Genomic DNA, 15,371 nt, shown 5'->3' on the forward strand with positions numbered 1-15,371 from the left:
CTTAGCGATATGGTTTAGTGGAGGACTTGTTAGAGTTAGGTCAGAGGTTGGACTAGATGATCTTGGAGGTCTCTTCCAACCCAGATGATTCTGTGATTCTGTCATTCCCATTACCCAAAAAGGAACAGAACTTAAACATTGCATCAGAGTTGCTTCTTTAGGAAGATGTTTTGCTTTTGTTGCATTCAGTGTCTAGACTTTTTATTCATTTTGCCAAAGGTTAAAAAAATAATAATAAAAAAAAAATAATAATTAAATAAATTCCTCCTAAACTTCTTGGACTAGGTAGTCAGTGTTTAGGTGAACTTTTAGTGAAGATACAGAAAGTTATAATACAGGAGAACATGAGATGCAATCGGTTCTCAGCAGTAGAAGGAACAGAGGGATACTTATATCTACAGTACCCTATTGATTTACTTGACCTCTCCTTTTACAAATACCAGCCAGACAAAAACTTCAGTTTTGCCAACAGCAGTTTTATCTGTGGATAAAGAAATGTTTAAATGTTAAAATTAGTACCACAAAATAAATACAGCTAAGTGGGCAACTGTGTCCCACAAAATAGCACTTAAATCATGCTTTGAACATGAGAACTGCAAGATAACTAAGAAGAATGCACTTAAGAATGTATATACAGGAGAACCCTTCCATCCTTCACTTCAGAGCTGTATTACAAGGTGAATAATCATGCAGAAATCACTCTGAAAGCCTGATCTCGAATGCAGTCTAGACTTTCTTAAAGTTCTAGGCAAAAGAGAAAATGCTTATTTTCCTCAGAACAGATATCTAACTTGTCTCCCTGCGATTTCTTGTATTTATAATCATCCTTGTGTAAGCAAATGACAGGAGAATTTGCCTGAAGAACCATCACAGGAAAAATGAGCATTTGAAGATGTGCTGGTGGCTGCAAGAGTTATTCAGTTTTGAATTCCTCTGTATTAAAAATGACTGACATCACTCGCCTAATAGTTTTATCTGAGGGGACAACAACAAAAACTGCTTAGATTTTCTACATATCTGCAATCGCTATCACACTTCTACTTTGATTTTTCTTTAAAGGATATTTTTGCATCTAAGAAATACTTTGTTTTAAAAAGCTTCTACCTGGTCTAGGATAAAATTTTAAGAAAAAATAAATAAATTGGCACTACTTCAGCTTGCATTCATCTGTAGCATCAAATGAAAGTGATGCTGAAAACAAACATGAATAACTGGCTTATACAAGAGTGGTCTGTATCACAGCCTTTACAATGAATGAGTCTTGATCTGGGCTGTTAGGCACACACCTGTAATACAAAGTGTTTTAAACTAAACTTTCTACTAAGGGTAAGTGCTAAAAGGACACACTTTTCAATCCTCCACTTTTAAAGCTTGTAAAATTTTAACCATCCCAGTTGGTTACCACATCTCTAGCCTATATAAATCAAAGCATTGTTCTCAGTGAATAAAAACACCTTGGCACACAACCATATTGCAGTGGTATGATGAATGCCCGAATATTCCTAAGAATGCCCTTAGAGGTACTCTGTGAACAGAATTATTCTGTAGAAGGAAAGATGAGGGAGCACAAAGGCCCATTGTGCACGCTAATGCAGAAAAATGAAATCAAATACCATTCTCAGCAAAAGCAGAGTGTCTTCTGAGCAAAGGCTATTAAGTGTGTCAGGCTGCAGGACATTTTCTGGACAAGGCTATTATGTTAAGACATACTGAACACATGTCACTTATAACCCTGCCCTGGTTCTAACATCACAGCTCCAGAGGAAAAAGTCTGGTGCATCAATTCTTTGTATCAAATACTTACACACACTTCTACTCTCACCAAGTTGTCACTTCTCATTTGTAAAGAAGGCTAGAGTAAGTTATAATTAGTACTTACTGCCCTGTCAACTAATTAAATGTAATAAAAAGCTTTCAGTGAGTTTAATGATAACATGGTAATTACAGACGAGTTCTGAATGCAGGGTGCATGTATTACAGGTTTCAGTATGTGTCCCCGCCTTCCATGACCTAAATTCTCCAGCTAAACCACTGTACCTATCATGTGATTAGACAACAAGCACTGCCAAAGACACCCTACGTACAAGTCATGCCCAATCCAGTCCTGTGCATTTTTTGAGGCACTGCATCAGCCACAGGGGGCATGGATGGAAGGAAGGAGAAGAAACAGCCAGCACAGTTGCTTGCTTCCATTCCTCCTCTTCCTTGCAGGAGGCACCATTGCTCATATACGCCCACCCACAAAGCTCCCACCACCCTCAGCCCTTTTCCACACTTTTCTGACTAAAAGCATAGTTGAGATTTCAAACCACTTCCAATCCCATCTCTTTGTCAGTCAGAGGAGCACCTGGGGTAGATGGATACTGTGTGCAGCTACCCTGTTCACACACCCCTGGGGCTGGCTCTCTTCCTCAGAAAAGAAGAGCAATGACACACAAACATGTGCTACCCAGAGGAGTAAGGAATACTGCTCTGGAGGCCCAGAGCAGGTCAAAAGAGATGATGGAAACCATGTAATGCTCCAGCACTTTTCTGGCATAGTTCCTTCTTCTCCTAAGTATTTGGAAGAGCTATGAACACATAAATAATAATAATAATAATAATAATAAATAATAATTTAAAAAAAATAAAAAAAAGTGAAGAGCAGAGCAGCCAGAGTTTAGATCAGCCAGGATGTAGGTCATTACAGCTCTAGGTAGTCAGTCATTGTGCCCACTGCATTCTTCACACTTTCCCACTCATACTCCACATGGCTTTACATTGCCCACAAATATGGAATGTAGATACAAATAGCCCCTAAAATACAGACGTAATTAAATGAACAAAAATATAGCCTAAGAGAACCAATTAAAATGATGAAAATCTTTAATTTTATTTAAGTATAATTGTACGGACACGTGTATATACAAATACAGATCTTATGGGGCAGGGTTGTTTTTTTTGTTTTTGTTTTTGTTTTTGTTTTTTACATTTCCTTTTAAGTTCATATAATGTAAGCATTTCAAAAACAGCACTCAATGAATAAGTGCAAAGAAACTGCAAAGCAGGGCAGTACAAGCACAGGACCACACTGAGCTGGACTTTCATACCCAGATGCATACACAATGAGTGGCTTCAATGGGGGTGTCAAGAGTAAGCATGGAAAGCGGATTTCGCAGACTCATGGGTAACCTCCAACATGCCAGCATCTATTAAACTGTACAGACAATGGCAGCAAGCCTATTGTAGGGAGATTTGTCTCACATCCGAGAAGCTCGAGGGCGAATGCATGGGAAAAAATCAGTGATGCCAGGCCAGAAACAGATCTGCCCATTCACCGCCCCAAATTAAAAAAGGAGGGGGGTGGGACAGGAAGAAGGGCAGGAAAAGGGGAGAGAAGTGTGGAGGGTTGTACAGTAAAACTGGTGATTACAAAATCCAAGTGTAATGAAAGGAGGGGAAGAGTTAACACACTTTTCTAAGTCTCTGAAAGTGACTGAACCATTGCTCTCACTATGCAATGGATTAAGTTCAGTTTTGACAACTAGGGGTGGGAATCAACAGGTACAAATACAACCATTTTCCTTCCACAATTATGTAGGAAAGGAAACAATCTACTCATCTACTCTCAATACCTCCCAAATTTGTTTCTAGTTGTTTTGGAACCAAGTACATACGTATAGCGCACATGACACTGGCAAGATCCTTTCTGGAAAACAAACAAACAAACAAACAAACAAAAAGACTATTCATGGAAACAAAATCAGAAGGAGAACAGGAGGAAAAAAAAGTTTTAGAAAGAAAAAAAAAAAAAGAAACAAAATAACAGAAGAGTTATTATATCCCCAAAGCGTTTTTAGAAACAAACATGATACAAAAGAACAAAAACTAACACAGAAACCACAGGGCTCCAATATCAGACCTTTAAACACTGAAGACAAAACATTGATCATCAAAAGTCGTGTTGTTCCAGGTCTTGATAATGTGAAGTCTTGCAATAGATGAACGATTTCCAAAGATGAGTCCTGTATGCTGCAGTGTCATGGCCACTTGCCTCTCAGTTCTCAGCCATGATCACACTTGATGCTTCAAAGCTCTGTCTTGTAATCAACTCGTGATTTTAATATCCTGAAATTCTATTGTTCTCACTTACAAAAGACATAAGAATCAAATTAATACTTTATTATCAAACACTATATACAACAGAGGTTGCTAATAATACAGAATTTAAAGAACATAGCTTTAAGATTTACTTGTCTTTCCTTTGCCATCCAAGTAAGTACAGTACAAAACAATATTCTAAACTAACACGAAATGTTACCTTGTCTATTAAAGGATACACAGTATCCACTAAACCCACTGATCCCTATTTTCCCGGCTTTGCATTGCAGTCGCCTTGGCAGCCAGGAGTGCAGGCCATGGGGGTACGCAAGCCACCCAGGCTGAGGGAGAATCAATCCCTCAGGCCTGACAAGGGGCAGGCAGAGTGGAGGGGAGCAGAAATCTCCTTGCAGTTGGTGCCAACATCTGCATTCAGAGCATCCAGAGATTTGCTTTGCAACACAAAACCCATCAGTACTTAATTCTATGACTGGGATTGCCTGATGCCATCAAGTACCGAGTTGGCAGTGTCTTGTGGTCTCCTGGCCACCCGGGGCAGCACAGGGACCTGCCTTGCAGCTGCACCACTCGTGCTGTCCCTCACCTACCCATCAAGGCTCTGTGATAAACTGAAGGGCTGAACTGCACTTGAAGTAACACTGCTGGAAAGCGTCTGCTGTGGATAAGTGTACATCTCAAATTCTGACATCATTTAGAGACAAAGGGTGAAAAATGAAGTCACCACTTCCACATGATATTGGCACTGCTGGTACAACTGCCTGTAATTGTTATGAATCATTTAATAGGGTTACCTATCATGCAATATTATCAGTTAATAATCCATTTGTTAAGGTTCATTTTGATTAAGCTCATCTCATCCACAGGTCTTTAATTCCTACTTTGAGGAAGTATTAGCCTGTGTACCAAGCACACCCATGTTAAAGAGTGGAAAGTACCAGCTAGATTGTAATGGGATGCTGGCTGACTTCCCTCACTGTTTAGACTGCATATCTTTTTTGTGTGGACTTCACACTAGAGGAAATTTCCTACATTCCTGCCGTAAGCACAGGCCCTGCAACAAGAACATTGTTGTATGGTATCAGGCAAGCTCAGATTGTGGTTTAGCATGCATAAAACCTCCCTTTACATCTTAAATTGACTTCTCTTTTTCCTCCTTTATTGAATAGTGAGCTGCTTACAACTTTAGGAAAGCTTTTCATCGTTAAAAAGAAAAAAAAAGAAAAAAAAGAAAAAAAAAACAGCCAACCAAATACTGTCTGCTGTTGGTATCACTCAATTTTGTTATGCCAGAGTTTTTCTTCAGAATTAATATAGAAAACCCTTGTTTTGTTTGAATGCGCTCCATGTTTTGATTCACATTTAACAATTATCACAATTTTTGTTTAGAAAAGCTTTGTTTCAGTCTTGGTTTGATATTTCCCTGATTATGTTTAGCAGTTTGAATTTCATGGCAGCCTAGACAAAAAATACCCCAAGGCTTGCACTTCCTGGCAAATGACTTTTTCAAGCTCTACCATAGCCAAGGCTCAGATTCCCTAAACAGGGTCACTCCCAATTCCATCAAACAAGACAGTCCCATTTCCTACTTACATCAAGGCTTACCACTTTTCTCACATGTTTAAATAGGACAAGCATATATACTCACTTTCAGCATAAAGTATATCTAAATAATGTATTTTCTATTCTAGTGGATTTTTAAAAAAATATTTTGTTAAGTCTTTGGGAGCCCATCTAGTTTATCTCTGGCCGATAAACACGTTTCCTCTACTCTTCAAACTGTGCTGGAAGGGGAAAAGATAAAAAATCAACACTTGAATTCATATTCCACACTTTTTTTCTTTCCCCTCACCAAACAATGCTACTAAACTGTCCTGGCTTCTTTTACTTGTGGTTTATTCCCATGACTGAGGAACTTGCAGGAGAGACAAATCAAGAGCACACTGGAGATCCTGTGTCCCAAACATGATTCCTCTGGCCACTGAGGCCAGAGGACATGCTATGTCCTCTCATAGCATGTATTAACACCCAGAGCAGCATCCAAGGCTATCAGCTACTAAGTCAGCGCTGGGGAAGGTCACTTTATTCTCAAAAGTGCCTCTGCATTTCAAGAAAAAAATTGTAGCACCACGGTGATTTCTTTTAAAATAAAATAATCCGGTGTGCATTATCCCCTTAAAACGAAATAACAGAGGCACTCACACCCCCAGTGAAGTTTCCTAAATCTGACCTTGCCTACTGTGTGCTAACATTTCTAAATACTAACCCCTTTCTTTCACCAAAGGCAGTGTTTCTACTTGTGAGCAAGAATTTTACAGTCAAAGATGTTTCAGGACAGTCTGTAAGAAACAATGTCTTCCCCTTTCAGAAGCCTGTTCATTAAGAAACTCCTGGAGGAAATGGTGTTATATTATATCTGTTCTTAATATTTCCCCTCCAGTCCTGACATCATGACACGATGCCTTGCATGATCATCTTACAGTGCTGAACGAGAAGGCATAAATATTGTATTGGAGAGAAAACTCTCCCAGGCTTTCACTCAGTTTCTTTATCCTTCACTGACAGCATCTGCCACTACTCTTCCTTGTCTACACACGGATGACACAGTGAACTAACAGAGGTGACTTCTTAAAGGAGAATGCAGAGGAAAATAAGAATCACTAGTGTCACTATTATAGTTTGGCATTTTCATTTGGAGTCCTTTTATTTGTATGGAGGGGTTAAGAAAGTCACAGGGTAGGTAGGGATGGGTGCTGAAGCTAGTTATCCCCTTCAAATTTTTGCTGAGTTCAGGCTAAAAGGGAGAAGAAAAGGGAAACGGGAAAAATAACAATTTGACATCTGCAAAAACAATAAAGTCCCTTTCTTGGGATGAGCAGTTAGGTGGATCTTTGATGTTCCAAGACCCTGATATTTTCTGTGACAGGTTGCTGGAGCATACTGTGCTATAATATCAAAAGCATTGCCAGGAGGAACAATAGAGTTGCCAAAAGCCAGCTGGGTATCCTCGGTGTCTGTGCCGCATTCTCACCACGGGATGGCTCGGCTGACTCATGTACGGTATCATCTGTTCAAACAGAAAGCATACATGCCAATGAGATTTTGCATCCTTAATAAACTCTCACTGAGCCGACAACTGCAAGTAGATTTCAGTGCCTTTATGAAATAGGGCAATGAACCTTGTGCTGTCATTGACTTTCACAACCATGTAATATCTCATTATGTAGCCAACCTGGGGCCAAGTCCTGCATTTCTTACTGGCAAAACTCCCACTGGAGACCAAAGGAGCAGAAAGTTAAGTCTGACTGCAGCAGACTAAGGAATGAAAGATTCCTACTCTAAGAAAACACTGTAGCCCCAGCTTTGGATGGTTCATTAGATAGCAACGTCAACAGTGAGGCAGCTAAATAAAAACACCTGATTTTCAAAAGGGCTTGAGGAAGAGTTGCACGTGCTCAGAATTAACTTCAAAGTTAATCCCATTCCTGAGTTACAGATTTTGTCTCCTGAATTCAAAAGAATAGCCCATAAGTGCAAGCATGTACTCCACTTCTACACACCAAATTTCCACTGAAGTACACTGCATTTTGGAATATGCAGGGGATATGAGACTAGTCTCCCTTTCTCAAAACAGAATTCTGAAGGCTAAGACAGTCTCTGATTGTATACAATACAGGCATAATCCCAAAATCTCATAGGTAGCAGACTATTTTTTATGGTATACAAAATACAGATTTACATATGTACTGATAAAACTAATGAAAAAATAACTATGTGGGTTGTGAAAACATGCTTATGTATTGGCATCAGAGGAGAATACAGTCAAAAATACTCCGCTAATTTTATTAAACTGAATAAAGATCTGTTTATTTATTTATTTTTTAATTAAAAATCAGCCTTAGAGCTACAACTTGTACCATAAAAAATATAGGTAAATTCAAATTCAACTTAAGTGTTGTTATAGGTGTGGTATTTTTCTTTGCAAAATCCCCTATATCTACAGCTATCTAGTTTAAGTATTTTAAGAGCAATCTGTCTGAGGCTTGCCATAAAAAGTCTGCTCTGTGTTTAAATTTTCTTAGTACTAAATGAACAACATGAGCTAAACCTTTTAAGGAAGTGTGAAGTGGCCTCAAAATGAATTCATAAGCTATTTTAGGGTGCCTAAGTTTCCAGGAAAATTAACAGTATCTCATAACTTAGTGTAATAAGCTTCCCCATTTTAAGAGAGGTGTTGAAATACTTGTGATATATCTGTTTCAGAGCTCCCATCTCAACAAATTGCGCTGCGAGGATTACAGTGGATGAGAGCTGTGTGATCCCAATTAAAGGCACTAAGGTACGGCACCAGGATCACCAGGCAGCACTGGTGTGGAGCCTCTCACATTACTTAGCTTCAGTTAGATCAAAAGATCCCCTTCACACCCTTGACACCTCGCACAGAAGCAGGCAGAGCACTTAGCGTTATTTGGGTTAACAGGCTCTTCGGCTCCAGTCCAGTTTCACTGGGAGATGCACAGTAAACTGGATTAGCAATGTCACATTTTGTTCAGCACTGATGCTGCAGTCGTGTCAGGTCTATCAGCATGTCGTCGGTGCTATTCAAAGCAAAAGTGTGAAAAGCAAGCACTGATCAGTTGTGAACATGTTCACATTTGCAAGAAAGGGACAATTAAGGGGCTGGAAAGGGCTATTTAAAACTGCTAGTTCTGGTGGTTGTCAGAACCAAGAGCTGTTCCGTATTTCACCTGTGAGTTATTTACATTATTGTGCTTCGGTGGCACCGCAATGAGAATACAGTACTTCACAAGAGCAACTTCCCCATTAAATCATACCCTAAGAAGGTATGGGGAAAAGATACCCCTGTCCTACCTGTCAGCTCTATCTCCTTTGATATACGCAGAGTTGGCTCTGCCCAGTTTGGAAAAGTGTACTCACCACTGATGAACTAAAAGTACAGGAAAGAATGATGTGAACTATCTTCTGCCTCTTGCATCATCAACAGAATTGCAAGTAAGTCTGAATTTGCAGACTGAATGTTAACAGTTTTGTGCTAATTACATGCATGAGTCAGGATTAAAGCACAATAGGGCAGAACTAGTGTAAAACAGCAATAAATCCTAATTCTCTGTGACTCTCAGCTCTCACGACTGGAACACTGAGTACTGCTAACAAATCTCAACCAAAAAGTCCTAAACTAAAAAGATTAATTCTTAAATTAAAAACGTGGAGATCTTCTATGATGCCATTAAAAAAAAAAAAAAAAAAAAAAAAAAACCTCTTCACAGGGGAATTCATTTAAGGGACTCCTTACAAGAAATCATCAGAGCTTTCTGTCAATGCAGTCCCAAGGTCTCTTTGAGCTCATATATTAGAGCACACATTTTACCTGCAGTTCTCAAAATCACTTTACAAATATGATTTTCCTGAGAGGTGCAGAGTTGTAAAATCTTTAATGCTTACGCTTAAGGTTTGAATTTGTTTTAAACAATGAAGGCAAGTGACAAAAATGACAAAATTCATTAATAAAATCTGGAAGGTCACTGCTAAAGACTGGGAATGCTAGCAGTAATTAGAAAAAAATATTTTGACAACCATGAATTTTCCAGATCACATAGCTTTACATCATATGCTTCAGGTGTAATTATTCCACAGCTGCAATTTTTGTTTTAGGGACAGAAGGGGAGGACAGGAATAGGGACGATTACTGTAATAAATTCTGAAAAAAGAGTGATCTCTACAAATCAGCTTTCTGCAATTTCCTGAGCAAAACCAGTGAAATTAAAAGGGTTCAAAAATCACTTTTTTTTCAGAAGAGTGGTCACAGGAAGTAATCTGCTGAATGTGATCCTCCTGCCTCCTCATTCTCCTGTATACTGCAGGAGAAGATGGTGGCGGGCAGGGGAGAGCACACAAGCAGAAGATGAGTGCGAGAGGCAGTTAGGTAAGTAAGTACATGTTACAGATCACATACAAGATCCACAGGGGCAGCAGCACGCCTAACAACCTCATAACGGGAAAGCATGATAGCAGTTAGCAGATCTGGGAATGACTGATTATCTGATGGCAACTGGTCCAAATAATAATGCAAATAAACACTGATCTTGGGAGTGGCAACTTTTTGATACCTGAAGGGTTCAGAATGAAAACCTTCTCTTTAAGGGTATTATTTCCCCCGGTAACAAAAACAGCATTTCATCTCAGACTGCAGGATACTCTTTGTATGATTTGGGTTCTCTGTTTCACCTGCTGCTTTCTAACGCTATGCTTTTGTGATGGTGGTAGCTACGTATAGCCATTCAATGGGAAGTGAGCAGCACTGCTGAAAAGAATATACAGTGAGGTCACTACTATCAAGTGCTTATTACTCACACGATCTCTTTTGCAATCCAGTACCAGGCGGAATACATTTCAATTAGCCCATGCACCAAATCAAAAAGTGTAAAAGAGCACACTGAGTTTCTAGATTCATAGGTTACCTAGAGATGGGAAATGATCATCCTAATGCCTCCTGTAGAAGGTGAATATTGTTAATAAAAGTGCAAATGCATCTCTGCTATAAATGCACTCACCTTGCATACATATTTGGTTAGAGAACAACCCTGATTCTCAAAACCAAAATTTTTAGGTGAGTTCTGAAAACCCTCTCAAAGAAAAATATAAAATTATATTGTGCATTTATCGGTAGATCATTCAAACTGGATAACTTGTGGAAATCTTATTAATACTTCTGCCTAAATAATGGCTTTTAGTTAAAGAATCAGCAAATAACAAAGAAAAAAAAAAGTTGCTTCATACCAAAGGAACAGTCTCTTTCAAATAACATAAGAGAAAAGAAAAAAAAAATCTTGGTAATCTGTTCTTCAGGGTATATACTAAATTTTAGACAGGTGTAATGTTTATGGTATCATTTGTTTATTTAACTGTGCCTTTTAATTACTGAGGTTTGAATGTAGCAATGTGTGAACAGCGTGTTACAAATAAAACAAACAGATAAATACTATTTCTAATACTTGCCCTACATACCCACCTAATTTTAATGTCATGAGACATCCCATTGAGGTGGATGGGATTACTCACACCCCTAGAGTTAAACATGCTCCTATCTGTCACAGACCTGAGTCATACAAACATACACATGCACTTCCCACACAGACCCACACAACTTGATGGTGGAGAATAATACCACTTTTCCCTGGGTAGATAAGGGGCTTTATAAAAGAAAGTATTATTCTTATTTTTAAAGGTAGCACTTTGGGGAACAAATGAAAAAACGACAAACCAAATGAATAAAATAAAAAAAGTAAAATCAAATCATATCAAACCAAACCAAACAGAAAAAAAATCAACCAAAGATAAAAAAACAAAACAAAACAAAACAAAAAAACAACCATATCTTAAGTTTTCTCCGATAAGAACAGGATAGAAATTCACATATATCAGTGTGTGTGTGTTAGTCTGCATATGTAAAAACAATACTTTGTCTAATATACATATATGATATTATTTTAAAGGACTAATTTCTTACTTAAACACTATCAGCTGTATGCCTGTGTCATGTGCTAGCATTAAACAAGCAGCAGTTCTATTTCTTTGAAAGTCTTTTGACATCACAAAACACATGAAGTGTGCCCATTGACTTTCTAAGACTTTAGTCCCAGTCAAAAACTAGAGTGGTCTGTAAACATGCTGGATATTTGGCTTGGATGGACCAGAAAGTTCATGACACCAGTGAAATTTTATGCTGGCCCACACATTATTTTGTTAAACTGCATCAATGAAAAAGCAACGTTTTTCCTCCCCTGCATTAAATAAGGAGACAGGAAATATACCACAAGTGATATTAGCACTGCTAGAAACGAGCAAAAGCAGAGCAATTATACCATGCAAAGCATGCAAAGAGGAAATAAGTACTCAAGCACCAGAGGGATACACGCATTTTTAAAAAGAGATTCTCTAAGCATACTAACCTGCTGGTTCTAATGAATTTTCTACTTTGTCGTTAACATCGAAAACACGATCATGAACACCTATAGTTTTCATACAGCTGTCTATAACAAAAATAGAGATAACAGCCAAATATGTTAGTGAGACACCCTTAAACTCCCCACTTTGGTTTTTTTTTCTCTCTTTTTTTTCTCTCTATTGACTGTATATAATTAAACATATTTATATTTTAAAGTCTGTGGCACGTATCCATATGCCAGTGTAGTCTTCCATTGGTACAACAGTTTAAGAAACAACAAGTTAGCAATTGCCATGTAATTAAAATAAAGCCTTATGAAAAATGATAAGGAAACATGATGAAAACCATAACACAAATGTTGCTGTACAGAACAGATAAACAAGATTTAACAGTAAAAAAAAAAAAAAAAAAAAAAGATTTACTGCTGTTAACTAGACCACACAGTAAAGCATGCGCTACAAAGCCACCCTCGAAAGCTTAATCTAAAGAACTTACTTGCTGGTCGCACAAAGACTTTAAGCTTTAGACAGGATCTCCTTCCATTATCTGGGATTGCAGAAGCTGTAAATGAAGAATGAGAGAGAAGTGGAAGAGTAAGAGAGGGAAAATGCATATGATCCTTTGTCCTAAAATCAAATACCCTTTATCTTCCCTTCATCTGAAAGGTTGGACACATTTCAGCCTCTGCATGTAAGGACTTCAAGTGTGCAAAGTAGCTTGATAATGCAAAAGCAGGGAAGGAACTGCAGATTTTACTCTAATCTCTTTTTTGATTATTTTTTTCATAGGAGACATGAAGCACATGATATTCACAATGTTTCATTATCTACTCTCACCTTTCCACATTTTTCTCAAGAGAGAGTTTAATAAGGTTTCTGCTGTAGTGCATGTGTCTACCTTGAAAAATTCCACTTTAGAATAATTAAGGTCATTTACAGGAAAGCTAGTCTTGAAATGTTAGGCCATAGGCTTCAGTGACCTATAAAGGAATGAAAAAAACTGACAAAATGACACTGAAGGTGACAATGCTAAAAATATAAATATGTACTTACCTCCATGAAAGTAAAAATACACCCCATTAAATACACGCACTACATTCTACCGCAAAATCAGCCTCTGTATTCTCCACTTTGTTGAGAAAATTCTTATTTGGCTTTAGTCAAAATATGATTCCCTATGTTACATAACAAACAACCAGCTTATTCCTTCTTTCTGCCCTCCTCCGTCATTTGCCGTTCAAACTATTTATTTGGAAGAGCATTTACAGTATGAGGAGACAAAAAAGAGGAAACGATGTCTGGCACTATACAAAAGATCATACATATAAGTCTAGCATCAGCATGTACTTATTTCTGAAAAACAACTGCTGCTGTGAAAAATTCCTTTTGGGAATTATGCTTGCCTCAAAATACATGATCACAGGCAAACATACCAAGCTACCTGACTTGGGCATGCAAATATTCACTTGTGAAAAACCATCTGCACACACATTTTTTTGCCCTTGTAAAAACCCTCAAATGCTTAAAATACTGCCTGAAGCACCTAAAGTCATTTTTATTTCATTGCATAGCCTTCTCTATCATCCAAAAAGCTATGCACTAGGGCAGAACAAGTTGACTTTTGTAGAAAACTATTGGAAGCTGTCTGGATTTACAAAAGATGATTGGACTGGCAATCCAAAAATTAGTTTGTTCTGATTACCACTGTTTCGTCCACATTTTGCCATTATGTTCCTGTTTGTGGCAAATAGCTAAAAAGATTTACATACATATGTATGTTACAGATGTATGAGCACATACTCTTTGTCTACATGCCAAGCTCACACTTGAAGAGCTCCCCAGCTAACTTGAAATTAATTCCAGTAGCCTTTGATGATGCATCTCCAAGGCAGGCATCAGCTTTTTCCTACAAGGAAGAACTAGCAAATTTAGTAGGAACACAAAAAAGAAGCAAAGTGAGAGTCAAATAGAGCTAAAGCTGTGGTTCTGCACCTGTTGGGAAGTGCTTGAAAAATTGTTTCCCTCTTTTAATCACAAAACAAATGTGTGTAGAAATGATGCTCCCCCCTTCACACTGACAAGCAGTTAAGAAGTGCTAACAGCTGGCTTTGCTGTAGGCTCTTACTAAATCAAAGTCAGAAAAACTCCCTCTACTGACATTTACAGTAACTGGTGTGTTATTCAGGGCACAATATTTGCACTCTGTGGTTATATTCAGGAAATTGTGTCCTTTCTGTGGCCCTCTCTGAGTATATGCAAGCGGCGTTGCTCAGACTAAACAGGCAGTTGTGGATTTCTCAAAAGATAAGAATTCTATTATTACTGTATTGCTAACATAAAGGTGGAAAAGACATTTCCAACATTATCCAAAATAGAGAACACACAGTAGTTTTATCACCAACTGATTTTTTCCTGCTCAGAAATTATTTCAGAAGTACATCAGGATACACAATTATTCAAAGGCACATTTTAGCTTTGACATTTACATGCTGCTGTTTATGTCCACAAAACAAGCATGTTTGGGCTCATTGGTGTTTATTAGAACACCCTGTTAGCATTAGCACTGACTAACTAAGATAGCTAGGATCAAATAATATTCCATCTGGAAAATCAGAAAATGAATGTTCTGTACATATAAAGTTTATATGTGCATATAATATTTGTGCACTCTTAAGAGCAAACAACAGCTAGTGATTAGCGATGTTCTCTGGGAGAAAATTTCAAAATCTGCCCTCTGCTTAAATCTTCTTCTGTCACCATTCCTTATGTAGGGTTGCATATAATGTGCTGTATCACGAGCTGCAGTCCTTTTGCAACCATAACAGTTACATTTAATTCATCATCCTTGAAACTGACACAGTTTTAGTGATAAGTATGAAAAAGTGCCTTTTTCTTCTCCAAGGAAATTATGTACCCTCACTGCTTGCAGTAGAACTAGGAAGACTCCTTTTTAACCACAGTGTTTTACTCCTTTCAGAGGGAATAATAATAATTAAGAAAAAAGAATCAAGTGACATTTTGTTCTGCTCTCACATGTGTCTCAATGACTAAGAAAAAGGTGACAAAGTGATACACTGCAACCTCTTTGGCCTTCCTGAGAAATTAAGAGCTGTTTGTCAAGCTGGGTGGCTGCAATCTATTTTTATTTCCTCCCTTCTTCTCCTTTTCATCTTAAAACAAAAACATTGACAATTTGTAGTATTTCCCATATGTCCAGATGTATCTCTCAAACGGCAGAGTCAGGTTGGCTAATGTCATCCATCCTGCTCTCTCATACATTATTGCAGTTTGTCAGTATTGTTCTGTTC

The 15,371-nt window shown here is 38.0% G+C and overlaps 1 protein-coding gene across 8 annotated transcripts in view; it reads right to left on the reverse strand.

Annotated features, from left to right (window-relative positions):
- Positions 1-2,847: 2,847 nt before the first annotated feature.
- EFNA5 (ephrin A5) overlaps positions 2,848-15,371 on the reverse strand; it is a 213,114-nt gene continuing 200,590 nt past the window's right edge. For 7 of the 8 annotated variants that reach the window (XM_066987636.1, XM_066987632.1, XM_066987633.1 and 4 more), the window contains 3 exons: positions 12,560-12,625; positions 12,069-12,149; positions 2,848-7,165 (listed from right to left, as the gene is read on the reverse strand). In XM_066987636.1, coding sequence (XP_066843737.1) covers positions 7,044-7,165; positions 12,069-12,149; positions 12,560-12,625 — 269 coding nt within the window. In that variant the 3' untranslated portion in view covers positions 2,848-7,043. The remainder of the gene's footprint in view (positions 7,166-12,068; positions 12,150-12,559; positions 12,626-15,371) is intronic. The other variant, XM_066987638.1, reaches the window with a different exon arrangement.

Source organism: Anser cygnoides, chromosome Z, assembly GCF_040182565.1.
Source record: "Anser cygnoides isolate HZ-2024a breed goose chromosome Z, Taihu_goose_T2T_genome, whole genome shotgun sequence".
Classification (NCBI taxonomy): Eukaryota; Metazoa; Chordata; class Aves; order Anseriformes; family Anatidae; genus Anser; species Anser cygnoides.